This window comes from Tyto alba, unplaced genomic scaffold, assembly GCF_018691265.1.
Source record: "Tyto alba isolate M040663 unplaced genomic scaffold, T.alba_DEE_v4.0 Super-Scaffold_33, whole genome shotgun sequence".
Lineage (NCBI taxonomy): Eukaryota > Metazoa > Chordata > Aves > Strigiformes > Tytonidae > Tyto > Tyto alba.
The window spans coordinates 14011044-14038327 of NW_024881308.1; the positions used below are offsets into that span (position 1 = coordinate 14011044).

At 42.5% G+C, this 27284-nt stretch overlaps 2 protein-coding genes across 2 annotated transcripts; one reads left to right on the top strand and one right to left on the bottom strand.

The window, feature by feature from the left end:
* Positions 1-2214: 2214 nt before the first annotated feature.
* Positions 2215-8647, bottom strand: PSMA7 (proteasome 20S subunit alpha 7). Its single transcript, XM_042801063.1, has 7 exons — positions 8346-8647; positions 6778-6904; positions 5278-5402; positions 3908-4030; positions 3353-3472; positions 2720-2782; positions 2215-2463 (listed from the first exon to the last, which is right to left on the bottom strand). Exons 1-7 carry the CDS (start codon positions 8439-8441, stop codon positions 2371-2373), a joined length of 747 nt encoding a protein of 248 aa, XP_042656997.1. The 5' UTR covers positions 8442-8647; the 3' UTR covers positions 2215-2370.
* Positions 8648-8897: 250 nt separating this feature from the next.
* SS18L1 (SS18L1 subunit of BAF chromatin remodeling complex) lies at positions 8898-26357 on the top strand. The gene is made up of 11 exons (XM_009964882.3): positions 8898-9166; positions 12819-12895; positions 13674-13758; positions 14585-14729; positions 18084-18281; positions 19278-19442; positions 20353-20454; positions 20850-20942; positions 22132-22251; positions 23778-23905; positions 24107-26357. Exons 1-11 carry the CDS (start codon positions 9098-9100, stop codon positions 24131-24133), a joined length of 1209 nt encoding a protein of 402 aa, XP_009963184.1. The 5' UTR covers positions 8898-9097; the 3' UTR covers positions 24134-26357.
* The last annotated feature ends 927 nt before the right edge of the window (positions 26358-27284 follow it).

Consider the following 27284-nt stretch of genomic DNA (forward strand, 5'->3'; position numbering starts at 1 on the left):
CGTGCTGCTGGTTCAGGAGCCACAAGTGCCCTCAGTGCCTGGGCTCACACCAGCGGGACGGGGTGTGTGCTGGAGCAGCTTACCTGGCAGCTGCTGTGAGCCCCTAATTCCTCAGCTGGCAAAACAGCCAGGGTGAGTCAGGGTGTAAAGAGGGAGTTGCGCTGCCAGAGTCGACTGCCTTGTCTGAGGTGGCTGTGACAAAATGAGAAATCATCATTAACCTCTGTGTTATAGCATCTTTTTATTTAAGGCAGCAATTCCAGTTGTTTCTACAGCAAAGCCTCACCTCTAATACGTAAGATACAATCGCTGTTACTGACTGTGCTGCAGTGCCTGTTCCAGGGCCGTGTCCGAGCTGAGCGCTGTCCCTGGCTGCTGGTGCAGGAGCAGCGTGAGGGGACCCGGGGCTGGTTAACTGTGCCCCCACCTCCCCTGGGAAGGCTTGTTCCTGCGGGGTGGGGGGCAGCTCCCTGCCCCGTCGGTGTCCGGGTGAAAGATTCCCAGCAGGAGGGAACGATGGTGGAGGCTGGTGCAGGGAACCAAACAGGTTTTGTAACTTCACAATTCTGGTCCAAGGACTGATAAATAGAGTATTTCAGCAACTCGGCTGCTGTGGTCTAATGCTTTCCCTGAGCAGGAGCAGCACTGCAGCTTTCCTGGCCTTGATCGCTGGGTGATACTCTGCCCACACTTTGCTTTGCAGTGTTTTAGCTGTAAACAGCTCAGCTGTGGTGTGAGGGGCCTGGGACCAGGTGGGAGTTGCTGCAGGTTTGTGTCTGGTGCCTGGAGCAGCCCGAGGGAGGTCTGAGGAGCCTTGCTGGGGACCCTGGGGTGGAGGTGTTAGCGGGGCAGGGGCTCCTGGAGCTAAGCTGCCTCTCAGGGTGCGGAGCCACATCCAGCCCTGCTTTGTACCCAGAAAACCAGGCAGGGTTGTCAATGGCAGAGTGAAGAGCTGCTCTCTGAGGACTGTTTTCAGCTCTACCCTCCTTGGTGGGTATAAACAGGGAAACTTTTATAATAATGGGGCTCCTCAAACTACTGAGGCTTCTCTGAAATGGGAAAATCCATCACTGAGCGTTACAGCACAGCTGGTGGAGTGACACTTTCCCTGAAAGCTGGGAGGGAAGAGAAGCCCTGAGGACAGACAGGACAGCTGAAGCCTTTTATTGTGCTTAAGGGTTGTGCTGAAAGTTTAAAAAGGCCCCAGGAACAAAAGGAAGAAAAAAATACAATTTTCAACAGGGAAGGAGGGGCTAAAGGGGCTGGTGAAAAATCCCCTTCACCCCAGTACAGCAGGATGAGTGGTCAGAGTCGGGCCCCTGGGGACACAGCCACCCCCTGCCCTGGCACGGCAGCACTGGTACCACAGCACTGACCCCCGCAGCAGCTGAACCAGCTGGAGAGAGCTTCTCAAAGGCCAGAGCTGGCTGGAAGAGCTGCCACAATGCAAACACCAGTCTGAACTAGAATTCCCTATTCCCACTTGCATCTCCTTTGGGCCGGTTTTAAAGCATTTGAGTAGAGTTCTCACCTGACACCTTCACATTTATGCATTTCTAACTTTATTACACGGTACCTGTTGATGTCTGCAGCAGGTGGGGAGCAGGGCCTGCCTCAGGAGCCCTGTGGCACCCAGCTGCCTAAGGCAGGTCCCTGCACCCCTTCCCCCAGGGGAGGGGCTCACCCAAGGGCTGGGACAGGGACCAGCGAAGGGGCTCAGCCAGGAACTCCCAGGCTGAGAGCTCCTGAGGGAACAAGGTGAGGGCAAACACAAAAGGAGAAACAGATGTAGAGCTGTATGGTTTAATGATGTTTCAAGTAATGTTTGGTGTAGTTATTTTTAGCTTGAGGAAGCTACTGGTCTGTAACTCCCCCCTGGGCCCCCAGCCTGTCCCCCACCTCGGGCAAACGCAACCCCTGGGGGCACAGGCTGCCCCAAGGCCATTTAAATATGACAATGCTACTTAAGGAAGGAAAAGCATAATTTCATATTAGTTATGTTCTCTGGAGGCCATAACACACAACCTTTGAGACAGCTACTTAAACAAAAAAAAAGCTAAACAACTGGGACAGTGTATGAAAGAATCATTAAACAAAGTGAAGTGTCTGAGGGAAAAAAAATGCAAACAGTCTTTGTCCTTTAATGGGTCACTACTGCTGTTTTGTAGCCAACCAAATACTCCTAGGTAATTAAAATCCAAGGAACAGACAGCCTTTTTAAAATAACAGTTTTAAAAAAAACATCAGTAGGTTTATTGTAGGTCTCAAGAGGGGCACAGTATGAGTAAGTGGAATGCCTACATGTTCTCTATACAGAATAACCCATCACTTGAATTAAAAAGCAGCAGCTAAGCAGTTGAATTTCATTGATCATGATGTCTTCTTCTGTTTTTTCTTCTCATTTTCTTCCTTTTCTTTTTCAATTTCAGCAACATACTTCTCAATTTCTTCAGGGTTTAAGATCTAAAAGCAGAAGCACAGGTGACCCTCAAGATACTACTCAAACTTAGAAGCTTTTATTTAAGCAATTCTAGTTCTGACAGGGGAAAAAGTGAACTGGTATTTATCCAGACACAACAACATTCCTTGGTCACTAATAATAAACAGAAGTATCTGCCAGAGCAGAATGTGAGATTAAGGGCTGGAAGTTACTGCAGATCAACAACAACATATCAGAGAAACCAGCTACAAAGGGAGAAGAGCAACACAAGGACCTCACCTTCAGCGGCTGTTCCCGCCTCATAACCGCCAGCTCGATGTTCTTCCCACCAGACTGCACAACCTTAACGAGAGTTAAAGGGGGGCATTAATTAACAGACATGCTCCTCATTCTAACAAACCCCTTCCAGGTCTGGTGAGGAAGAGAACAAATATGGGTGAGGGAGTATTTTTGCTTGAGAGCTTTAAGATTTTGACTCCAGTAGCAGCGTAACTCTCAAAAAATAAGGGTCTTCATTCTGGCACCAACGCAGCCGGGTGGCTGGTGAAGAACACCTCATTTCCACCTCTGATTTGGGTTATTTTCTGTGTCTTGAACTTCAGTACAGAAGTAAAACACTCTGCATCTGGTTTAGCACACCTCTGGTGCGTGTGTTCTAACACAGAGAACTGCAGACTGTTTTCCTTCCCAGAGACCTGCTAGTAAGTTCTTCTGGGTAAGCGGCACAAATTGTTACCTGAAATACTCTGAACCTTGACTTTAATCCCACACTCCGGCCTACAGCGAACAGTTTTTACAGATTCTTTTGTAGTACTTCCCTACGACATGCACCAAGATTTTTCACGTACTCATATTTAAGAAGTTAATCCAGACATACAGTGAAAAGTCACACAAGGGATCTAACACACTCACCTCAAGAAGAGCCTTGATGACAAGTTTAATAGTTAGATCATCTGTTTCAATGGCTTCATCAGTATAGTTCTTCTCCAGGAATTCACGCACAGATTTGGCTCCTCTGCCAATGGCATTAGCCTGGAAACATTAAGCGAAAAAATATGATGCATGGAAGTTTAGAAAAGACTTCATTTACAGAGTAAGCAAGAAATAGGAATTGTGCAATTACATAATCTGGAACCATTCTGCGATCACCACAGATTTTTCAGGAGGCTGAACATGTTACTTCCCACATCACACAAAAAGACAGCTGTCAGGCACAGGTGGTGGGTTTTGGTTTTGTTGGTGGTTTGTTTTTGGTTTTTTTTTTTTTTGAAAACAGGGCAACATTTCCCAAGTCAAGCTGAATTGCAGACTGCCATTCTCAGTAAGTTTGACCATTAAGGATTTTTGCAGCTGTGAGCCAGCACCAGCTGGCCAGCGAGATCTCCTTTCTACACCAGACCCTCTTTAAAGGGGACATTAACTCCCCAATATTTGATTACTTCTCCAGAAGAGACAGAATCAACTCACCTTCCAAGCGTGGTATGTGCCAGAGGGATCGGTCTGGTACAGCCGGGGGGTTCCGTCAAAGTCAAATCCCACGATAAGAGCAGAGATACCAAAAGGTCTGCGACCGTTGCTTTGCGTGTACCTCTGTTCAGAAAGAGGAGACACTTCAGAAGCAGTTCTGAGAACATTTCTAGAGCGGAAAGCAGACACTGTAGAGGTTAAAACCAGAAGAGGCACCAGAAATACTTTTAGTGGGCTCTCAGCATTCTCCCTGTTCAAGTGAGGATTCCATGTCTTACAGAAGACCCTAAGCAAGGCAGGTACGAGGTGGTTGTTGTCCAACCCTGTTCCCAACACCCTGAGGTCTGCCGCGTGCTTACAGCTACCGGGAGGAATCTCCCTGGGCTGCTGGGTGGTGCCGAGGGGCAGAGCGCTCGGCCTGCTCACCCGGCTTTGAACAAGCGTGCTTAGGGAGCCAAAAAAAGAGGAGGACGACACCTGAGCACTAAGTTTTCACCAACGATTTGTAACAATTCCACCAGAATGCACGGCCCCCCCCTGCAGCCACAAGCGGACTCCCTCCTGCCCACACCGGGCTAGCAGCGTTGCTGCCACGCCGCACGCCAGAAGTGCCCGAACACGGAGGCCTGACACCAGCAGCACCGTCGCAGGAAGAGCAATGTGTGAGAGTTCTGACTTGTAACAGCTTTAGAGAAATCGTGAATGTGCCAGAATGAGAAGACACAACTGTGAGATTACTGTGAAGGAATAAAGTGAAACTCTGGAAAGCCGTATTCTGCTCTGGCAGGCTAGTGCTTATTACAAGAATTACACTATTATCATCATCACTATACTAACACATGTCTGTGCATAAGTAAATTAAGACTTTTTCTAATCCCCATTAGTTGCTTAAAATCAGTTTAATACACTGGTAAATGAATCATTTTATCACAGAACGCAGTTGGGCATATTTTGACGCTGTAATTAATTTTAAACTAATGAATGTCGAAAGTAAAACTTATTAAGTACTGCATTGCTTTACTGTTACCCCTCCTTGCAATGGCTTAGTAGGAAGAAAAGCAAACAGGAGTCATGAAGACGTTTTGACAATAACACAGCACCATTGTTATGAGGTAGAGCTGCAGATTAGCTGAGTGTTTCTGATGGTATCACAAATGTAGTTAGGCAGTCCTTACAAGTACTAAGCAATTGCTTCATCTTGGGAAAAAAAACAAACAGCAATCAATCCTCCTTTTCTATTACTACATCCCTGCTTCCAATCAACAACTGCAATGTGTTTTGTTACCAGCTGAATAGAACAAAGCCAGGACAGAGTACGTAAAATGTCCATCAGGACATATTTTTAAGCATCTCTGTGCAGTCCAACATACCTGTTTCAGACTAGCAATGTAACGTGTGATGTACTCCACAGTGACAGGATCCTCCACTGTAAGTCTGTGGCTCTGACACTCCACACGAGCTCTATTTATCACTATTCTGGCGTCAGCCGTCAGCCCTGCAATGACAGCGTATTCGCGGATTCATGCTTTGTACCGGATGCACTAATAAAACAGCCAGTCTTGCCCCAAAAGGCTGACAAGGTCAGTGTCAACAGCAATGAAGAAAGCAAATGAGAGATCATGTTTTCTAGGTTTGCTGAGCAAGAATAGCATTTTTAAGGCAACAGAAAGAAGACACTGTACCAAAATATGTAGAGGATTTAGTTTACAGCTTTCATGTTTGAGTTAGACAACACACGCAACTCTGACCCAGGTAATCAGAGTTTTACTGGCAGACTGACAGCGTTCCACCTAACAGCAAATTAGCAAAGCAATCTCAATTCTCACACACATTGGTTTTATTTCTTATGCAGACCCTTGACTACAAGCCAGCTTTATCTGCACAGCAAATCTTGTCTAGTTGATGAGGCTACAGCAGCATGATGTTAGTTGACAAAAATGAGTGTGACTCTTCAAAAAAAAAATTTGAAAAGAAACTTGTTTTATTTATGATGCCATTTTCAGTTTACAGCCTTGTTTCTATTAGAAAACTTTTCTTTAAGCTTGTGAACACACCTGCACCTATCACAACCCTTAGCTAAGGAAGCAAAGCAGCACACTAAATCTAACATCCATTGGTTTTCCTGGTTAAATCAGATCTCCCCTTAAACCATTACAAACACTGACACAAAGATTCTAAACTACCTGAAGAGAGGAAAAACCTTCTGAAATAACATTTTGTCTCCATCAGAGTGTTTTGTTTTGGTTTTGTTTTTTTTTTTAACTTTCATGCCTCCTGTTTAAGCTTTGAACAATGAAAATTAAGGCATTTGGAACCGGAAGAATGTGGAACTAGAATATTTATGCTTCAAATCCAGAGCTGTTCATTCAGGAGTCTTCTGAACTGGAACAGAGGAGATTATTCTTTGTTTTATGCAAGACTGCAAAGTGTACCTTTTTTGGCTTAATGCATATGGGAAAAGGTCCCCATAACTGACAAATGTCTCTTACAGCTCCTGCGATAGGTATTTTATGTCTAAAATTATAAATGTTCCATTTTAAATATATCAAATATATTAAGTAAACACATAAATGAATGTAAACAGTACATATCTCTGCCAATGACACATCAGTTTATGTTTAGTGTGAGGATGAAGACTGAAAGGACCTTAGTAAATTTAACACTCATTTCCTCTCATTAGATTGTTGGTGCACTTTCTCTGTATTTATCCATACAGCAGGCTCCTCTTATTTAAAAAAGAATAAGCAATGGTGGGAATATACTCCTTCTCCACAGTCCTCAGCCAGTTACACTATTTTAAGTTCTCAGTATCCCTACACATACCCAACAGTGCTCCAATAACTGCCGAAACCCCTGAAAGGATCATGTACCTGCAAAAGCCATGCAGACATTGTCATCGAGAGCACAGATCTTCCGTACGGTTCTTTCATCCTGAAGTTTTGCCACCGACTTCTTTTCCACACCAAGAACAACAATATCCTTCCCTCTTACTCCAACCTTCAACACATTAAAAGAAAAAAAAAAAGTTAAGCTAGGCCCAAACCCACCTAGTAGTTGCAGACTGTACTGAAATTAGTACGAAAAAACCACACAGACACAAAACCTCCACATTGCAAACATTATTTCAACTTGAAGTCAGTATTTTATTTACGATTGCCACAACCTGGGGAGAGGACTGATGTAACAAAAATTGCATTAGATTTCAGGGTGCAGTTTCACAATCAGCTTATACCAATTTAAATCCATGTGGCTCCCAAGAGATAAAATTCCTACTCCTCTTACCAACTGTGTTTTCCCCAACTTCCCTCAATACCAGCCCTAGTGTTTCTGCAGCCACAGAAGCAGGATCAACAACAAAACAAGTCACTACAACTGGTATTGCTCGAGTCAGAACCCGAATCACTGAAGATTAGACCAAGTAAAACCTACAAAGCAGCCTGTCCATAGCTTTCTGCCTTAACGTCCCAATTCATGCTTTGAAAACACCCTTTCCAACATCGGGGAAAAAAAAAAAAAAAAAAAAAAAAGGGTGACTTCCACACTCCTTCCCACTGCTTACGGGGTGATGGGAATCATTTTTTCTTACAGGGTGGCCCTGCTGTTAAGTGTTAAAGGTGTTTCCAAAAACATTAAACTCAACCAACTACTCAACAAGAGACAAGACAGAGGTGGATTATATTAGATGCTGACTACTATGTCAGCTACTGTTTTGCCGTATTTTTAATTTCTGGGAAAAAAAAAAAGAAAAAAGCCTACTCAATACTAACTCTTGTTACACTTATTCCCGTCCCAAAGGCAGTCACTTTTCTTGCAGATATTTTGTTATTTGGGAATTAATACATTCCCCCCCCCCCCCCCATGAAAGAAACCCTTCACTGAGTAAAAGCTCGGGACACCTGGAAGCGAGGAGCCCGAAAGTTGTTTCTACATGCCGTTACCGGCACATTCCCCGATCCACCGGGAGTGTACATTGTGCACGAGCGTAAAATCCTCCCGTTTTCCCTACATGCCGAACAGTGAAAGAGAGGATGAACTGGTTTGCTGCAGGTCCGCAGCAGCCCCGTCGCCTTCCGGAGGCGGCTCGGTTTGCAACGGCTGCCAAAGCTCCGGGCATCCGCATTCAACGGGGCATAAACACCCGCGACGTTCCCCCTCCAAACCCCGCATGGGCCTGGAACGGGGGACACGGCTTCACAGGCAGCTCTCAAGAAAACGGCGGGGGTTTCAGGCGGCTCCCAAATAGCCCGAACTCCGCTGCTGCAGCCTGAGGGCACCTCTCTGGAAGGAGGTGACGGCTCCCGCAGCCCACACCGCGACGGAGCCCCCGGGACGCGCGGCGCGGGGCAGGCCCCACGCGGGGCCTTCCCTCAGCGAGCCAGCCGGCGCGGCGCGCCCACGGCCGGCCCCCCCCCCCTCCGCGGCCCCGCGCTGCGCTCACCGCGGTGGAGCCCTTCTTCACCGCCTCCTGGGCGTACTCCACCTGGAAGAGGTGCCCATCGGGGGAGAAAACGGTAATGGCGCGGTCATAGCTCATGGCTGCCGCCGGCGCGTCCCCCTCAAAACAGCACACTCATCCCCCCGCCCCTTCCGGGGCCGCGCGCCACGCCGGCGGCGCCCCCTGCGCCAACAGCGTACGCCGGCGCCCACGGTGAGCGCGGGGGCTCCCCCTACGCTCTTGGCGTACGGACCCCCGCGCCGCGCATCCAGCGTAAGCCGGCCGCCTCACCCCCCCCCCCCTCCACCCCGCGCGGCCGCACTTGGCGTACGCGCTGCCCGCCTTACGCAGTTGGCGCAGCCGACGGCGGGCCGGCCTAGGTTGGTGGTTGGAGGGGGGGGGGGGCGCGCCGCTCGCCTGCGACAGGAAGCCCGGCGGCAGGGCCGCACCATGTGCGGCGGGCGGGGAGGAGGTGCCGGGGCGGCGGCCGCCCCTTCCCGCCCCCTCCCGGGCCCGCCGCCGCCGCCGCCCCCCCGCCCCGGGCCGGCGGAGCGGGCGGCGGGCCGGGGGCGGTGCGTGGCCGGGCGGCGGAGCGGTGCCCGCGGCTCGTTGCGGGGCGCAGAGCGTACCATCTGCGCCGGCTCCCCTCCCCGTGCACTGCGGAGAATCGTTGCACGGCAATAGCAGCCAGATAATAACAATATTATTAGAGCCTGGAACCGATATATTATAGACCCGTAAAAAAAAACCCCACCATGTCGGTTGCCTTTGCTTCTGCTCGCCCAAGAGGCAAAGGGGAGGTCACCCAGCAAACTATCCAGAAGGTAAAAAAGCATGCTTTTATACAGACAATTTTAGACATTTATTCCAGCCATGCTCCTGTAGCTGAGGAAGGAGGTTTATTTCTAGGGCGATCAGGAAAACGAGTGAATTCGCGAGGGCTGCAGAGATGGACAGCTGGAGAGAGAGGTGGGGGAAGGAGGAGGAGGAGGAGGTGGAACAAAGCAAAGGTGTTCAGATCACCGCAAAGAGAGAGCGAGAGAAGGACCTAGGGAATAAAATTGGGATGGCACGTTATCTCTGCTGCTTGCAAAGGGGAAAAAAGCTGCCAATAATACAATGGGAAATAGCGATAAAATCTGCAAATAGACGATTCCTTTCTGATGGTATGTCAGCTTCTGCCCCCCCCCCCCAAAAAAAAAAAAAGAAAAAAAAACTCAGAAAATGAATTAAAATAAAATATTGAATTTGCAAGGGTTTTTCTTTTGTATTTGGATGCAGAATTTTAATCTCTCAGAAGACAGAGGGAGCACCGATCACTGGTCTATTTTCATATTGTATCACTATTATGATTTGTGATGGGCTTATTGATGTTTAACGACAAACAAAGGTTTTGAAAGATTTTCTCTGGGGAGGAGATCTCCGCGTGGGTCTCAGGCGGAGGCCAGTGCAAGAGGGCTCCTAGTTGGGAAGTTATTGTTGCCTATTTCACGGGATTGACGGCGGGGACCGTGCACACACGCCTGGCACCCCTTCCTCCCGCAGAAAGGAACGGCCAGCAAGGAGGAGGCTGGAAATGTCAATAAAGAACATGCATGGTTTTACTTTGACCGCTATTTGTCATTTGTACTTCTGCTGGGTTTCTGGCGCGCTCCCCGCGGCGCAGGGGTCCTGTTCGTGCGGAGCGCGGTGGGAGCGAGGTGTGTCTGTTCGGGGGGGTCCACTCCTGAACAGTGGCCAGTGAAGAAATGCCATCGCTCCAGCAGCAATTAACCGATCGTCAGCAGCTTCTGCAGCCAAACCGTTATCTGGTGCCAATTTCTGACTTCCAGGGAAAAAAAAAAAAATCTCAGTGGAAGACTGGGACAGAACAGAGATAAAGGCAGAACAAACTGCCACAAGAGCAACTGAAGAGATGGCTGAATCTCAGGAGACTATTTGGAAACTAATCCCATTTTGGGTAGCTCTTGCAGCACATCTGGTATTGTGAACTGATTAATATTAAATACTGAAATATTTCAGACTCAGTGGATGAGGTTTTCTCTAACCTCCAGATGGGTTGGGGTTAGGACAGAATTTCATAATTCAAATAGTTTGTACTTAAAACTGATGACTGTATCCACAGAGGCCAGCCACAGTATCTTCAGTTCGATTTTCAAGCCCTTTCTTTTTTTGCATGTTCATAAACTTTATGGAAGCTTCAAAATGTTATTTCTTTACAAAGGATGTGTAAAAACATTTCCCATCTTGGGCACATTGGTTGGCATGTTACTTCAAGACTGTTCATCCATGTTGGGCTGTTGGCAGTGATTTTCTTTGACGAGTGGTGGTGCTGAGGAAGAGACTTGCAGGCCCAGTAACCGGATGGGCTTTATAGTCAAGTATGGAAACGGGGCCGGGAGAGAAGGAGCAGGTTCTGGGCTAGGAACTCAAAAAATCCTCGTCAAAGTGAGCTTTTAAGAACACATACTGATTTCATTGAAAAATATTATTTTCACTCATAATATATAAGCAGTTTATTAACAACTCAATTTTAATAGTCTTTCAAAGCTGTTACTATTCCAGCACCAACTATTCCTAAAATAGATTTCACATGGAGGAAGTTAGTTTTTAGCAGGAGAGGAGTGATGGTGGTGCTTTAAAATAGTTCATCAAATAGCATTTGTAGGGCAGCAAATTTCAGTTTCTTCTGTGTAATGAAGATGAGAACTCGGTTCTTTTTTCCTAGTAAGTTAGGAAAAGAGCTATTCCCGATTCCTTTTTCAGTAAGCGAAATGTTCTTCGGGTAACTGTAGAAGTGTAACCTTTTTCTGATGAAGATACCTGTCATGTCGCTTGGACTTTTTCTGTTGAAAACCTATCTTAACTGAATGTGGAAATGTTGTCAGTGATACCTGTTGTGGAAACTGAAAAGGACAGGTTTATATTCTTTGCTAATTCTATATACAGAATTTCCATTGACACAGGTGAGAATTTTCTACAGCGATGAGTAGAGAGCATGAAACAAAGAGCCGCACGGTGAGTCAGGCAGGAGTATTTTCTCTTAAAATGACATGCTGCACCCGGGTTGCCATGTGAGCCCGGGCACGCGTGCAGGAGGAGGATGGATCCTGGACTGACACGGTCCTGCCGATGGCTGCCAGGGCGCGAGAGCAGCCTGCCGACCCGCGGCTGGCCGCAGCAACGCCTCTGCTCCCCGAGCCTCGGCGGCTCGAGCCACGGGGGATCGCAGCAAGGTCCGGCAGTCACCGCCCGTGATGGACAAGGGTGCCCAGGAAAGTTAAGGCCAACTGACAGATTACAAGCAGGACGCAGGACAAGGCGAGTCTTCTAAGGGACTAGCTAGATGGCGAGTGCATCGGGAAGACTCTTCTGCTCGTTTTCCTGTAATCAAGCCCTGTGCAACCGAATGGGTCGAGAAGTTGTTCTGATCAGAACACACACCCACCCGGATTAATTCACACTTAACTCATACGAAAACATGTTATTCTTTCCTCAAGAGTCCTTCTATCCTGATGACATGGTGGTTCAAAGGCCCAATCTCGCGAGCCCTTAACAGCAGCAGTACCTACAATCTGTATTGTGTAGTGAGTTTTTGCCAGAGGCAGATCTAAATTTGTAAATACTGTTGTTATTTTTCTGTTCATTCACCAGCAGAAAGCTTGCCACGCTCACAAGAAAGCTGGGGGAAAGAGACAAACTATTGTATTTGAAATTTTAAAACACACCAAAGGATATTTTAAGCTTTTAGTTGTATTACACGTTCATTAAATAAAAGTCAGTGGTCATTTTGTCCAGCAGCTCTGACCTTCTTGGAACAAGTCAGTCAGTAGAGTTTCCTCAGTGAAGCTAAGCTAGCAGCCACTGATACACATAAAATAACTGATATATATTTACTCTGTGTTTTCATTTTAAATCCTCCCTGTATTAGGACTGAGCTACCCCAAAGGACATATGGGGATGTAATTCTCTTAAATGTGGCTTCAGTAGACCCAGTAATGCAAATTTTATACTTCAAGTTCACTAGTCTGCACACGCTAGTCCTGTGCAGGAAAACTAGTAGGTTTCAATTGTTTGAAAGTATGATTCTTATCTGAAAGTAGGCATGTTAGTAAAACCTGAAGTTTTGGAAAGGGTTGGGTGATATTTTAGAATGAGGCAGAGGGATTTCATAGAGAAAGTGGTTTCCTTCTTGAGCGTAAAAATCTTAAGGAGCAAAAAAGGTAACTATTAATTCTTCTGTGCTGGGTATTTCGACTAACTCCTTTAAAGATAACGTCATAAATGAATGATTTGAAAAGCACAATCTTGTGTCTCAATAAAGTCACATGTAGGTACGTCATAGTATCCCAAGGCCACAAAACTGCACAAACCGCCATCCGCTGCCAAGAAGGGTGAATGTGGAGCATCACAAAAACACAGGATTTCAATATGTGTCTCATAGTAACAGGTTTTGATCGTATTTCTTTTGTGCAGATGCTAGATGAAAATCACCACCTAATACAATGTATTATGGATTATCAGAGCAAGGGGAAAACTGCAGAATGTACTCAGTGAGTATTACGAGTTTTGGAGTATGTTAGAAATTTTTGGTGTACTTTTTCTCAAGAACAGTACTATGATCACTGAGAAAATACTTGGACTATTTTCTTTTAAATTCACTTCTATTAAGGCATGTATATTGTTTTTGGAACAGAGACTTTTTTCCCAAAGTATTTGAGTATTTACACTATTTCTAACAGATAATGTATTTGCAATATTTGTAAACAATTGTGATTAATAGATCACGTGTTCTATGAAGATTCATTAAATACAAATAGAATCAGGCACAAAGTTAACACATTTTCATCAGTAATTAAATGTTAAGGAGCAGCAGTGTGGTTATCTAGGGCTAAAACAATATGCACGTACATATACCAGTTTGTGTCACTGCTTAGTCTTACTAATCTTGAAATCAAAATGCTTTTGTAAACTTTCTGTGTTAAATCTCAGCTGGGAAGAATAGCCAGTCTGCCCCATGAAAGGTCAAGTTATGGGCCAAATGCAGAAAGCTGTATTTTCAAAAAAATATCTCAAAAAGATACATTTGCTAAAGAAGTTGATTTACCCATTTGTAAGAGAGGTGTTTAACACACTGATCCTTGATAAAAAGCATGACAGCGCAGATATAGGTCATTACTATTGCTATTTATTATGACAGATGAAAAGTGGGCTAATGTAATTTAACTAATAGTTTGCAAATAGCAAAAAAAAAAAAAAAAAAAAAAAAGCAGCTTGGAATTTTCTGTATTGTTAACCCTTTCCAAATAAGCTTTACTCCTTATTCTGTAGATACCAACAAATCTTGCACAGAAACCTGGTTTACTTGGCAACAATAGCAGATTCTAACCAGAATATGCAGTCCTTGCTTCCTGCTGTAAGTACCAGTGCTAGCATCAGATACATTTACTATGCCAGAGGGAAATGTTCTTTGATTCTGTTACTGATCACTAAATAAACCATTTCTTAGTATTTTTCCAGCTAAAAGTTTTGAAGTGGTCAAGTAGATCACTAAACAAATCAAAAGTTATTTTTACTGTGTTTAAAACACATTCTTTGAGACATTTGTGTTAATCTCTGTCTCGGTAGCTCAAGTTCCATATACTGTAAATGGTGTGGTGGTAGATATGAACAGGCTCCATTTGTTCCAGATTCATTATTCTTTACCTATTTTTACCGTATTCTTTACTCAGGAAAAAAATGCCACTCTTTTATATCAAAAATCTAATTCAGCATTTGGGCATTGGTTTGTCTGTAAACATTATGTTCTTCTTGCTACATGGGTTGATTCTGGAGGTATCACACGTAACAGAAACTACAGCATAGCTTTATGCTTGACAAAGGTCAGTTTGTCAACACAATTCTGTGTCATCTTTGCTAATGCATATCCCCTCAGCAGTTATGTTCTGACTAGCAGAATATGAAATTCATGTCAGTACAGAAGAATGGGCACTGAAGCCAGATTCTATTATAAACACAATTTGAAGATCTTCGCTGTGCTGCCTGCCAGCTTCCCTGTATCATGCTGAATGTCATTCACACATTGTAGTCAAATGAAGAAAGGTTTACTCAAGCAAGCCCCAAATGTGAAGGAAGCACATATTTAGCTGAGGCAGTTTTTAGTCATAGGCTAATTTGGGGGTTATTATTTTTCTAATTAAAAACCTAACCAAAAATTTGCTTCTTCTCCTTGTTATTTGCAGCCACCAACGCAAAACATAAACTTGGGCCCAGGAGGAATGACTCAGAGTGCATCCAACCAATCTCTCCATTCACAGAGCAATCTCAGCGATGCAATTGGGACGGGCCTTCCTCCTTCCTCCCTCATGCAGAGTCAGATTAGCAATGGTGAGCTTCGGTCCCCTTTGTGCTGCTTTGCTGTTGCTTGGCAACAAAATCATTAATGCAGAATATACTTACAGAGCTGTAAAAGACCTCTCCTAACTCACCTTTCAGGCATATGGGGATTTCAGGCACATGCTGAAATCATCACAAAATGGCTACAGTCGGTAACGATGTTGGCTTCTGCAAGGACTCCAGTCTGCTTAGTATTTCTATAGGGGAAATTAAAAACATTTTTTTAAAAAATGCATAATGAAAATCACCAAGATGCATCCAAGTTTTTAGTAAGATAAATTATATATTATGGTATTTTTCTCTTGAAAGTGGTGGTGTTGGCCAGAGTAAAATGGAATTGTTTGCATGACTAACCACACAACCAAGCGTTCAGATTGCAGAGACTTCCCAGGATACATACCTTCTTAAAAAATAATTTGATGTTGCATCATTCCTGGTCCTGTACAGAAGCTTGCAGAGATTGTACTACAGAGCCAAAAAGTTTGCACAGACATTTCATATGAACAAGATAATACACTTTGTCTATTTGTTTTGCTTTGTGCATCAAGCTGATAGTACCTTTTAAACTAATGGGTGAGGTACCTGCTTTAAACAGTTACAGAACTTACTAAATTTATCTGGTCCTTTTTGAAAGATTTATTACCTAGTATAAGTATTATAAGTCAATGAAAACATTGCTTTGTGTTCCTAAAATTCTGTGTATTCAATGGTAATTGTTGCTGGCTTTTCTTAGTTGCCCCCCACCCTCCAGTTCTCTATAGCAATTTAGTGCTGGCTGCAAGAACCAGACTGGCAGTCCTGAAGACTCGAGGCATCGCAGAACAGAAGCAGCCAGGGCAGTTTACCTCGTGTTGCCCCGACCCAGTACCAAAACCCAGCCTGCGCTGGGGGGGTCTCGAGGTAGTTCCCTCTCTGCCCAGCCACTGAGACTCTCTCACCTGGGCAGTGCCAGCTTTTTTATCGTGAAAATACCAGCCCCCTGGAAACCAGGCTGAGGACATAGCCACACTTCAAACAAAGGTGCGAGTGAGAATGCTGTAGCTTGCCTCTTCCAGATAGCCGAGGTAACGGCAGCGGCGTGTGCGCTGCTGCGAGAATGGGACCCTCACAGCCCTGGCCTCGGGGACACCCCCCTTGGCTGCCAGGCTGCTGCTGCTGCCTCGGTGCCAGCTGCAGTCCAGTTAGCCCAGCGGTGCTATGTGAGAGGGCAGTCCTGGTGTGTAGATAGACTTTGAGACAGAGGAGTTACTTTGCATCAGTGAACAGTCGTTGGACAGCATTTTTTGGAAATTAGGAATAAATATGCGCAAAGAATTCAAATATATGGGCTCTAGTGCTTGTGAAAATTTGTCATCTAATGGCAATAGAGATGAAAGTCTGTAATGAACAGGCACAGCACTGAAAGACAGGGAAGAGAAGGGAAGAAGCCATAGAAGCTACTACATTTTATTCTTCTTTATTGTCCTCAGTCAGGACTTCACCTCTACAGGACAGTAACTAGGTAATTCCCTACATACATGATAACTCCGTGTAGTGGCAGCTAGGTCAATTGTAACGATAATTCTGTTGGTGGGGACAGGCTTAAAAACAACCCACTGAGAAGTCAGGTAATTTACCATCCACAAGTCAGTGGTTCTTCGTGCCACAGCCCTGCAGGCAAACCTATGAGATTCAATAAATCAACCTGTGAAACTCAGTTGCCTCCGGACAGGATTGGGCCCAACCGAGAATTTTAACTGTTCAGAAATCATGAACAAGGCTTTTCAAAGGAAAACCCAACAGCCTTCGATTCATGAAGGTATGAAAGAGGTTGAGTGCTTTATATTTATCTTATTGTTTTAGTGTTTTTTTTTAAACACTTTTAGTCATGATTTTGTATTTTCCCTTACAATCACAAATTAGATAAAACTTTTTTTTTTTTTTGCTTTAAAGAAGGCCAAGATTCTCTAAGTTTTCCCATGCAAATAGGACAAGGTTTACCAGCACTTACTTCATTCCATCCTTCACTCAAAGCAACTGCTAACTCCATTCAAACACCATTTGGCCTTGTGTTGCACAAGTTGAAGTATCAGCTTTAAAACACACAAAAACTGGAGCAAAACACAGGGCTAGATCTCTGTAGTGGTATATTGACCTGGCTCCACTGGTTTCAGTAGAGCTGGTTCTCTTTATCTCTTCCTAAAAATGCTGCCTGCATCTCTCCATCAGAGGAAAATATAATAATCTGCAGCAAATTCTCTCATTTTGATGTCTATACATACCATTGGTTTGTACTACGAGAATTAGACATGTTTTTCAGAGGCTGTAGATACACTTAATAACTGTGAATTGAAATACCATTCTCTAAACTTTACAATATAATTCTGTCTCTTCTAGGGATTCTCCATGTCTTCCATTCTACCTAAATTAATTTAGATTGTCAACAATACAGCTGAATTTAGATAGACAACAATACACACTATCACAATTTAGATAGTAACAGTGCACAAGAAAACAACTTTCCAAAACTCATTCATAACAGTATTTACAGCAATAAACAACAAAAAATAAGAACTAGATTTTCCCTAATTTTAGTTACCTAACATCAACTGAATTAAAAAAAAATTAAGCATACTTCCAGGTAATCGGGATGACACAACCCCAGGATATAATTGGAGCAGTCTGATGATTACATACAATGATGTTGGAAAGGGAGTACCGTAACTACAGGGATTGTGATGATGACTTGGAAAATTTATCTTTGAAAATCTGAGGTACTTTCAGTCAGACTTCAGGAAAGGGAGAGACAGGCTTGTCCTCTGAGGAGAGGGTCCCTTGGTACTTCATAAGCCCCAGCTAAGAAGGTCGGTTGGTTATAGAGGAACCTGATGGATGCACCCATGTGCAAAGTGTTCATCAGCCACTGCTGTGCCTTCCCGCTGTCACCATCTGTGTGAAGGGGGAAAAAGAGTCACCAGCAGGACGGGAAGCAGGAAAGGACAAATTTCAGAAGGCTGGGATGTTTCCAGAGTCCATATATTTTCCGAAGTATCTGAAATTACTGGCATTTGTTAATTCTTCTGCCTGTGAGGAACTGCTTGTAGGGCATTGCTGCTGGTTTTGTTCTTCCTGTCTGCAATTCTGTACAGCCTGGATTTGGCTGCCAGGAGGAGGAGGATCACTCTAACTGTGCAGTAGGCAGTTTTAATTTGTCTGTAGGTAACAGGGAATTTTATTAATTAAGATTTTTTTGTTTTGTTTTGCCTTATCGTAAGGTATTTTAGAAAGGCCGCGAGGGCTTTAATGCTCACTGTACGTTGCCAATAATAGCACAGATTTTCTTGTTGCTCTCTTTAATTTTTCTAGGTCCTAATCACGTGTCTATGCAGCAGTCAGGCCAGAACACTATGCCCACGACCTCTCTGAGTATGACTGTCAGCAGTCATGGAACTGGGCCTGGTTATAGCCATACAGTGCCTGCATCTCAGAATGTGCCAATGCAAGGCCAGGGGTCAATAGGCAATTATGTCTCTCGAACAAACATCAACATGCAGTCTAATCCAGGTAAACTCCCTCTTCCTCCTTCTGGGCCAACTTGACTTTTCAGTGACCTCAGAGGTTTACCACAGATGAATTTGTTCTGTAAATATTTTCTGTAGACAGAGACAAACATACAAGAGGAAAAGACAGCTTTAAGACATCTCTGAATTTTGAGGTGCCAGTCACCAGTGTAAGTCAGAACAGTTTCAGACTTGCTTTAATTTTACACTGACTTGCTATGGTTAGCACTGAGCCGGGGAAAAGAGAGTTAGCTAAAAGTGTAGCAGCACTATCTGATAGCCCCTGGCAGCAAATCCCACAACCGTGGGAGGGATCTGAGAAGCACCTTTATCCTAGCTGAAAAAGCCTGCCAAAGAGTATTGCACATTTACTGTTTGTACATTACTACCCCATTTTTGTTATTTTATTGATACTTCACACTGCTTGCAGGGCAGAGAGAGACTAGCAGACAACTCAGAATTATTAATTTGTAAAAATGTTTGCTACTGAGTATTGAATGGGATGCCCAATGCTTAAGAATTCTTTCGCTCAATATTAAATTTAGGAATCAAATAAATCCTAGAAGGTCAGTTTATTTAAACTGTATAATCATCAGGTATATAGCAAGATGGAAGCAGAAGAAAGAGTTGATCAGGAAAGAAATGCAGCAATGAATTAGTCAGGAGGCAGAGAGGAACAGGTATCAGTTCTTACTTCTTTCTTTAATCCTACTGTAATAACGATTGCATTCTTTTAAATAAACTAACAATAATCAAGGCTAGATGTATTTTTAAATATCTGACCAAAGCAAATGGCAAGAACTGACCATGTAATAACATCCTTTCTGGATTACAGTGCAGAAGAGCTAAATACATGCAGTAGGAAAACATCTCCCCCTGTGGAAAATTCACAGAATTATCAGGATGCATGTTAGTTGAAGGTTTTAACTTGCTTCCAAAGAGACTAAAGAGAGAACTGTCACATCCTTTTAGAAAACAGTATTTTCCATGTATGTTGTAGTCTCCATGATGCACCAGCAAGCCGCAACGTCACATTACAACTCGGCACAAGGAGGGAGCCAGCACTACCAGGGCCAGTCCTCCATTGCCATGATGAGTCAGAGCAACCAAGGCAACAGCATGATGGGGCAGCGACCAATGGGCCCCTACAGAGCTTCGCAGCAAGGTAACATCTGTTACAAAATTAACTGATATAATTCTTATTAGACTGATGACATTCGGCCCATCCTGTGGGGTAGGTCAGTCAATAAAATTTCCAAGTCACATTTATGAACAGGAATCCCATCTACGACCACAGGACATCTTGAATGGTAGAAGTATCGTGACAATCAGATGAACTTTGATCTACTTCCAGGGTTTATCTATTTAATTATTTCAGGTGTTTAGGAAAATAATTCTGCCAGAAGGGATCATATATCTCTAAAGAAAAGAGGAACAATTTGATATGCAGCTCACTCAAGCCAGTGGGAATCTTTTCAGTTCTTTCAAATGGTATCAGATCAGCCGTAGCATGGCACGGATAGCAAGGAACACATTTCTGCAAAGAAGATATAGTTTGCCAAAAATTAGTATGAAAAATTAGGCCAAGGAAATTAAAACACCAGAGGATAACTACTGTGCTCTCAGATCTTCTGGAAAAAGTTCTAAGAGGTAATAAAGTTTCTAGGCTGATTCTAACATAAACTGAATTTTGCTAAGAAATAAATTGATACATTAATTAAAATATATTTAATTCTATGTTCTTGAGTGTGGAATACATTCCTGTGCTTTCTAATAACTCAGATTAGTAGATAAAACGTAGCCATTACTTTCAGTATTGCCACAGATGTGAGTGGTTTTAGGATATGTTACAGACCATTGTGTAATTTCAATTTCAACCAGCTTTTTCTGAGAATACAAATTTATTTCCTTCTTCCAGTGAGCAAAACATCATTGAAACTGCTCTCAACATACACAGCTTGTTTACTTATCCAGATGTAAACACTATTTTCTTAAAAAAAAAAAAGAAGATGAGAAAAAAGCATCCCTTAGGACTCTACGGTCTCAGTTTGCTCTCTCTTGTCTTTGCCTCGCAGGTTCCTCACAGCAGTACATGGGTCAGGAAGAATATTACAGCGAACAGTACAGTCATGGACAAGGCTCCTCAGAACCTATGAATCAGCAATACTATCCAGATGGTAATTCCTCTGAGCTGTAGTCGCTGTAAGGCTGATAATCTGTAGACCACCCCGACTGCCACATCCAAGGACATGGCAAACCCATTACCATTCATTTCCAATTTAAATGCTAGAAAATTCTAATCCCAGGGCGTGGGAGCCTGGTCCACAAACATATGCATCAGTGCATCCTGCTATCCAAACTGCTTCAAAACAGCACAAAGCCAAGTTTGGATTAGTAAATGCAAGAGATTTATCCATAGGTGTGACTCTCCTTGCCATGTATGACTTCCTGAGTGCTCTGTATTTCCTCTTAGCCTCATCTCTGTGCATAAGCAGCTTCACTATGTATCATTCAACAATATATCTCTAGTTATATTAACAATTATCTGATAAATCTTTGCAATTCCTTGTAGGACATGGTGATTATGCCTATCAGCAGTCATCCTATACTGAGCAGAGCTATGACAGGTCATTTGACGACTCTACACAACACTATTATGAAGGAGGTAGGAAAATACATTGGCAATTTTTGTAAACCAGAGTTCTAATCCCCTGAAATACTAATGAAATGCTTATGAAAATGTAAAATTTCTGCATCACTAGCTTCTACTTAGCTAGTACTTAAGGAGTGTCCAGGAAATAAAATTTAGCTATGTATAGCATTTTTTATACCACGACTGTATCAGACAGTGTACACAATATCATGTCAGTAACTGCATTGTGAGGCAATCATGCTGTGCAACCTTGTGGGATCACTAACAACTTGTGCGTAGCCTCATACTCATCAGAAAAGTGTTCTTTAGTTGTAGCTGAGCCAGGTGGAATTATAGCTATGGATATTGTACTTTTTTTGCAGTAAGAGAAAAGACTTCCAGAATATCAGTATTCTCCACACTTGCAAAACTGTTTAACAAACATTTTATGTAATGCAAGTAACAATGGCTGCATTAAAGTAAAACTTTTTGCTGACAAAGGTAAGTGAATGTGCTGCAGTTAGAAATGGGGTTCAGAGCTGGACAAAATTGGCAGCCATAAGTGAAAATTTCTCTAAAGTAAGAAAGCCTGTTGGTTAATTCCAGGACAGTAGTATGTCAGTAAATTTCAGTGATACTGTGAAGATACCTGCAATCTAAATTAACTGCAAAATACTAATTATGATACAGCAAGGTGGCATTTGGGAAAAGCAGTGTCTTCTGTATAGTCTCCGTTCATTTTGTTGTTTCAGGATACTGCAAATGGAATGTCCATCATAAGTATTTCAAAAAATACCAGTAAGAATTAGATAAGTGGTCTTTCTGGGACGTATGAATAAACATCATTATCTAGAAGAAAATACAGTGGGAGGGCTTCTTGAGAAACTGTCTATTTACCCTGGCACCCTTCTTTGTGACTATGTGTTTTTCTTCTGAAACACTTCTGGGGTAAAAAAAGTCCTTTGGGGAACAGGTTGCTTGCTTGTTTGTTTGTTTAGTGATGAGTATAAATAAACAACTCTCTTCTGTTCAAAAGAAGTAAAAATCACTGAAGAAACACACATCCTGATTGGCAAAATGCAATCATCTGTTTCTGAAAAGAGTACTTGTCTATGAGTGCCAGACAAAGGCTCCTTACGCCTTTGTTTTCCATATGATTTGCATGTGCAGTTGAATACCTGCTTCATCTATAATCAAACTATTTCCATTTTTCCCTCTTTAGGAAATTCTCAGTACAGCCAGCAGCAAGCAGGATACCAACAGGGAGCTGCACAACAGCAAACATATTCCCAGCAGCAATACCCAAATCAACAAAGTTATCCAGGACAACAGCAAGGATACGGTAGGAAAACTGTCACTGACTGGTCAAATGTTTGCAGTACTTCACCATGACACCTCCATTCCTAAATTAAAATATGCTGTGAACTATTTCCTTGATTAACCTTGGAGATCCACATACCAAAACTAGCCAGAGCATAGCCTGAAAAGGGATTCTAGGCAGTAACATTCATCAGTGTAGCACTGCATTCCGTACTGTTACGTTAGCACCCTGAATCCTTTTCTCCTGAAAGTTAGGAAGTTAGAAAATACAGTTTTGCCTCATGTTGACTTCCTGCTAAGTGTTGGCAGGAGGTGACTGCCTGGGTCCTCAGGGCTCCTACACATCTAATAGTGCTGCAGCTGACATGGAAAAATAGCATCAACAATCCAGAGAATCACTACTCCCTCACTTAGATTTCTTGCAATATCATACTGGTTTTATTCCTTGGTGAGGGACAGAGGCAAAAGGAGAAAAGTGGAAATGCTTTGAACACGCAGCTAGCGCTGGCGCAGGGCATTCGAACTGTTCAGGCCACCAGTGGCAGATCTCCCCACTGCCATCAAAAGAATCTGAGTTTGATAGCCATCGTTGAGTTTTCTGACCAATTGGAGGCAACTTGGATGTATCCTCAGTCTTTGGGAGAAAGAAACCATTTCACGTTATTTAGTACAAAAACAGGGGCCGGAGAGATTGGAATAATCTAAATCCTGGCTTCAATGCAAGGGATTTCTGGTGCATCCCCCAAATGTGATGGTACTTGACCTTGAACTGGCAATGATAACAAAACTTGAGAAATTGATGTTGATATAAATAGCAAATCCATTTTAGAAATGTAAGAGCCCTTGAAATAGAACATACATGCCTAAAAAGTTAATTAAATTATTAACACTTAACTCTTCAGTGCAGTAGATAGTTTGGACTACCCAAATCAGATATATTCTGGGAAATGAAACCCAGAAGTCAGTTTACAATGTTAAAATCTGGCTTTGTCTTTTTATAGGTTCTTTCATAAAAATCCACCAATAATGCTAAAAAGTAAGCGCACATAGCAGTTTATACACAGCATATACTGTCCCAAATGAAGGGAAATCAATATCCCTGTGCAGTTGTGTGTCTGATTTACAGGTTTTTTAAAAGTGTCTCTATATGCAAGAGATTTCTTAGGGTCTGCCTAGTCAGCAGTGCTAACGGTGACACAGCCAGATTAAATAGGAAGTTAAACGTGCAGTTGTTACTAAAATAAAGTCCAGGTAGCTTGCATACAGGTAATAATTGAGCTGTGCCAATACAGAATTCAGAGAGGCTGATCACTTAAAAGCCTGTCAAATTTCCTGAGCAAAGCTTAAAACCTGAAGTTTACAGGTGCTGCAACTAGATCGTTATTAGTATTAACACTTTCTAGTGTAAAGCTAGAGGGAAAGTCTAGCAAAATTTACTCAACAGTTCATACTCGGAGAGCTTAGTTACCATCACGTTTTACATTAATGTTAACCACGAACTCCCCCCAGCAAATCAAGCCTTAGTAATGGATTTCACTGTCTTCTCAGGTCCTGCACAAGGAGCCTCTTCACAGTATTCCAGCTACCAACAGGGACAGGGGCAGCAATATGGGAGTTACAGAGCTTCTCAGACAGGCCCATCCGCTCAGCAACAGAGGCCTTATGGCTATGAGCAGGTAAATTGTCTAAATCTCCACGATGAAAAGCAGATTTAGCCGTTAGCTCCGCATATAAATCTATCTGATAATTTGGTGCAGGCATATTGGTGATACTTCAGTGGGTCTTTCAGAATTCAATAGACCAGAAGAAATTGTCTAACTCACTGTTTGTAAACCTCTGATACATTATTCTCCAACATTTTTATTTCTTTTTTATAGGGACAATATGGAAATTACCAGCAATAAAACAATACGGTCCTGTGTCCGATTCATTTCAACAGTATCTCCATCTTTTGAACTGGATGTACAGGCAGTTTTGATTAATTGTAATATGTTGGTTACCCCTTAGCACAAAGCAGCGTCTGTATGTGAACAGTGTTCATTTCATGCTGGATATGAAGCAGTGCACTACTGGTAACAAGACAATGCTTTAATGGTTTGATATTTGGTGCTGTGTATAGTACTGTATGTTGATACAATGCAGAAGTTTTTCATTTACCCCCCCTCGCCCCATTCTTGATGTTTCTAAATAGCTTTAGGATCATTTGATCACAGTTGTGCCCCGCTCTGGAAAACAGCCAGGTTATTCTGCAGTCTGGCTCAATACAAAGCCAGTCAGTCATATCTCAGTCCAGGGAGGTATCCTGTGGTAGGTTACTGGTCTTTTTTTAACTGAATGCATTGAAGATCACCTGCCAGCCTCTGAAATCCATGGCTCTTACCTTTACTTCTTAAGAATAAGGGAATGGATACATTTCTTATGTGAAGACAGTTCTATGCTATATGATAAAAATAAAATTAACTGCAACTTCTGTAATACCTACCTACCCAAGTATTATAATTCCATAATCTGCGTAAATCCAGATTTCTGTTGTAAAAGGTACAGGAAGAGGATAAAAACCTCTATTCACGGAAATGTTAATCACTAGAGGCACCTTTTGTATACCCGTGTAAACTAAGGTATTTCTGCCGTGGAAAGAAAAATAGAAGGGAGCTCTGAGATCTGCAGTGTCAGCCTACTACACGTCAATCAATATTGCTTCATATTGTGCTTAGCTGAGAAAAACATCTGGCAAAACTCTAGTCTTAAATACACTACTCCAAATTTTATAACTCGTATATACATTTTCATGCCAAATTTTGCAAGCAGGTGGCTGGCATCCTTCTTTATTTCTGATCCTTTCACTGGCCTTGCTCAGATTTTCCAGCAAGCATTATAACCATAAATATTGTCAAGTGTTTGCTCTGTTGTTCTTACAGCTCATCATCACTTTTATTTTTCTCTTGTAGCTTGACAGAAATAGTTCAGAACTAAAAGGGAAAAAAAAAATCCATCTTTATTTCAGATAAGCAACTAAATTCAGCTTTAATTGTGAAACAATATTATGCATATAGAGAGGGGAACTATTAATGGGGTCAACCAGTGGGAGAATACCTATAGAGGGAGAATTTAGAAATAAAAACTAGTGGTATGTAAAAGCCAGTATGAACAATGTAAATCACTTCTATTCAGTTCTATATGTTTTTATAAAATGTTGAAAAAAGCACTTACAAAGTGCTTATGTAAGTGCTGAAGGAAATACCATGTCCAAACTTCTCTAAGGCAAAAGGCTAGGATGACTATACTCCATGAGCATTTTTTAATACGAGATTAACTGCAAATCTACAATCTAGAGTAAATACACCCTCTGTAGGATTTTCTCCTTTTCTTTCTCTGAACTGGTATATTTATGGGATTTCGAGTTCTAGTACTTTATATTTTGAAAAACCAAGACCACATGGGAAATAAAAATCTCTCAATTCAATACTTTTTTTCCTTGTAGAGGAAAGTCTTTAACAGGACAACTAAAGAGTTTACTATTAAATGTTGTCCAAGTACTGCCCTTGCTACATTAATAATTTTAATTACTGATAAAATAGAAGACCTTTTTTTAGTCAGTCCTCATTTCTTTCATCTTTCCTGCTGGTGTTTTCATACAAATAAGTACTCTCAAATAGCAAGGAACAGAAAGGAAGTAAGATTGTTTTCTTTACAACAGATTAATATTACAGGTAGCCTGAAGAATGCAATATTGCTCTTTGCCAGCTTGGAAATATGCCTTTTATGTGGTTTTTGAAAGTGCTGAAATACTTTTGAGAGAATACGAACAACACTTAAAATGAAGCAGCAACATTACATCAATCTGAAATGTCTTACATTAAGAATTTCTTGAATGTTGTGTATATAATGTATTTGAAAGAGCACTTTGGAAATAGTTTGTACATTTATTTCCTAATTTATACATGATTTTTGGTGTTAATATTTCTAATTGTTAATAACAAAATGTTTATTTAATGTGTTGTCCATTTTTATGTATTAATGTGGAAACAAAGTGATGCCAGCATTTTGACTTCTTCCATTAATTGTATAATTTTGTTTTGTAATACAGAATGCTTGAAAATTGTTTAGGTTAAATATTATCTGAAAATGAAGTTGGTGGTACTTTTCTTATGATACAGACTCTTGAATGGAACCAGCGGATGAAGGGAGATTCTTTTTGAGTTGTACCTTCTCCCCTACTGCTCTGATGCGCTTCATACGTAATTATATATGGCAAAAACTTGTCCCAGCTTTCAAACGATTTGATACGCAAAGATGAAATGCCCTGTGTGTACAGCATGGGTGTATGTTAACAGCTCACCTCACAGATAGCGTGGAGAGGGGAGATGCGGCACGCTGACTGATTTTGTTTTTCTTCTTTTTGCAAAGAAAACTCACCTACGTAAAGTAGATAAGCAGGTGCTTCTTTATTCTGGCGCTGGGGAACACAGGGCGTAGCTCCACCAAAGACATGTTCGCCAACAGGTACAAAGTACAACATATTTATATGCTTTTGTAGCAGTCATTATTACATAAGGTTCAAAAGTGCATAGAATGGTCACTTCTTAATTCGAGCTTTATGATTGGCTTTATCAATTACCTCACCTTATCCATACTTCTAAGTAATAATTAATTAACCTCACTGATTGTAATCCCTGACATTAAAATCAAAGAGGGGAGGGTAGAACTCCATCCTTGCGCAAGCTCATTTCATCCTTTGGCTGATCTTCCAAACCAAGGCCGGTTTCTTGTGGTACCCATTGTTTTAATTCAGAGTCCATAACTATTTCCATAGTAATCGAAGCACACACAAAACTAGTTGCTCATGGCTAGGATCTTAATGTATCTTGTGTTCTCATCGCTACTACAACTCTGTACCACACATATAACCAAAAAAAAATCAAAGTCGTGTTCTAAAATTCAAGCTATTTCGTTAGGGTATTTGTAAATTGTAACAACGGGAGCGAGCCGTGCCTGGGGGATTCTATGCCGAGACACAAGATAAGTACCACGGGGCTCTGTGCGTGCCCCGGTGCC

Excerpts from the sequence above, each read along its gene's own strand:
- SS18L1 (XM_009964882.3), top strand. The coding sequence starts at position 9,098 with ATGTCGGTTGCCTTTGCTTCTGCTCGCCCAAGAGGCAAAGGGGAGGTC. Across the intron at positions 12,896-13,673 it reads AAAACTGCAGAATGTACTCA|ATACCAACAAATCTTGCACA; the intron begins GTGAGTATTACG and ends CTTATTCTGTAG. Across the intron at positions 20,455-20,849 it reads TCAGCAATACTATCCAGATG|GACATGGTGATTATGCCTAT; the intron begins GTAATTCCTCTG and ends AATTCCTTGTAG.
- PSMA7 (XM_042801063.1), bottom strand. The coding sequence starts at position 8,441 with ATGAGCTATGACCGCGCCATTACCGTTTTCTCCCCCGATGGGCACCTC. Across the intron at positions 3,473-3,907 it reads GCACATACCACGCTTGGAAG|GCTAATGCCATTGGCAGAGG; the intron begins GTGAGTTGATTC and ends TAATGTTTCCAG. Across the intron at positions 2,464-2,719 it reads GGCGGGAACAGCCGCTGAAG|ATCTTAAACCCTGAAGAAAT; the intron begins GTGAGGTCCTTG and ends TTCTGCTTTTAG.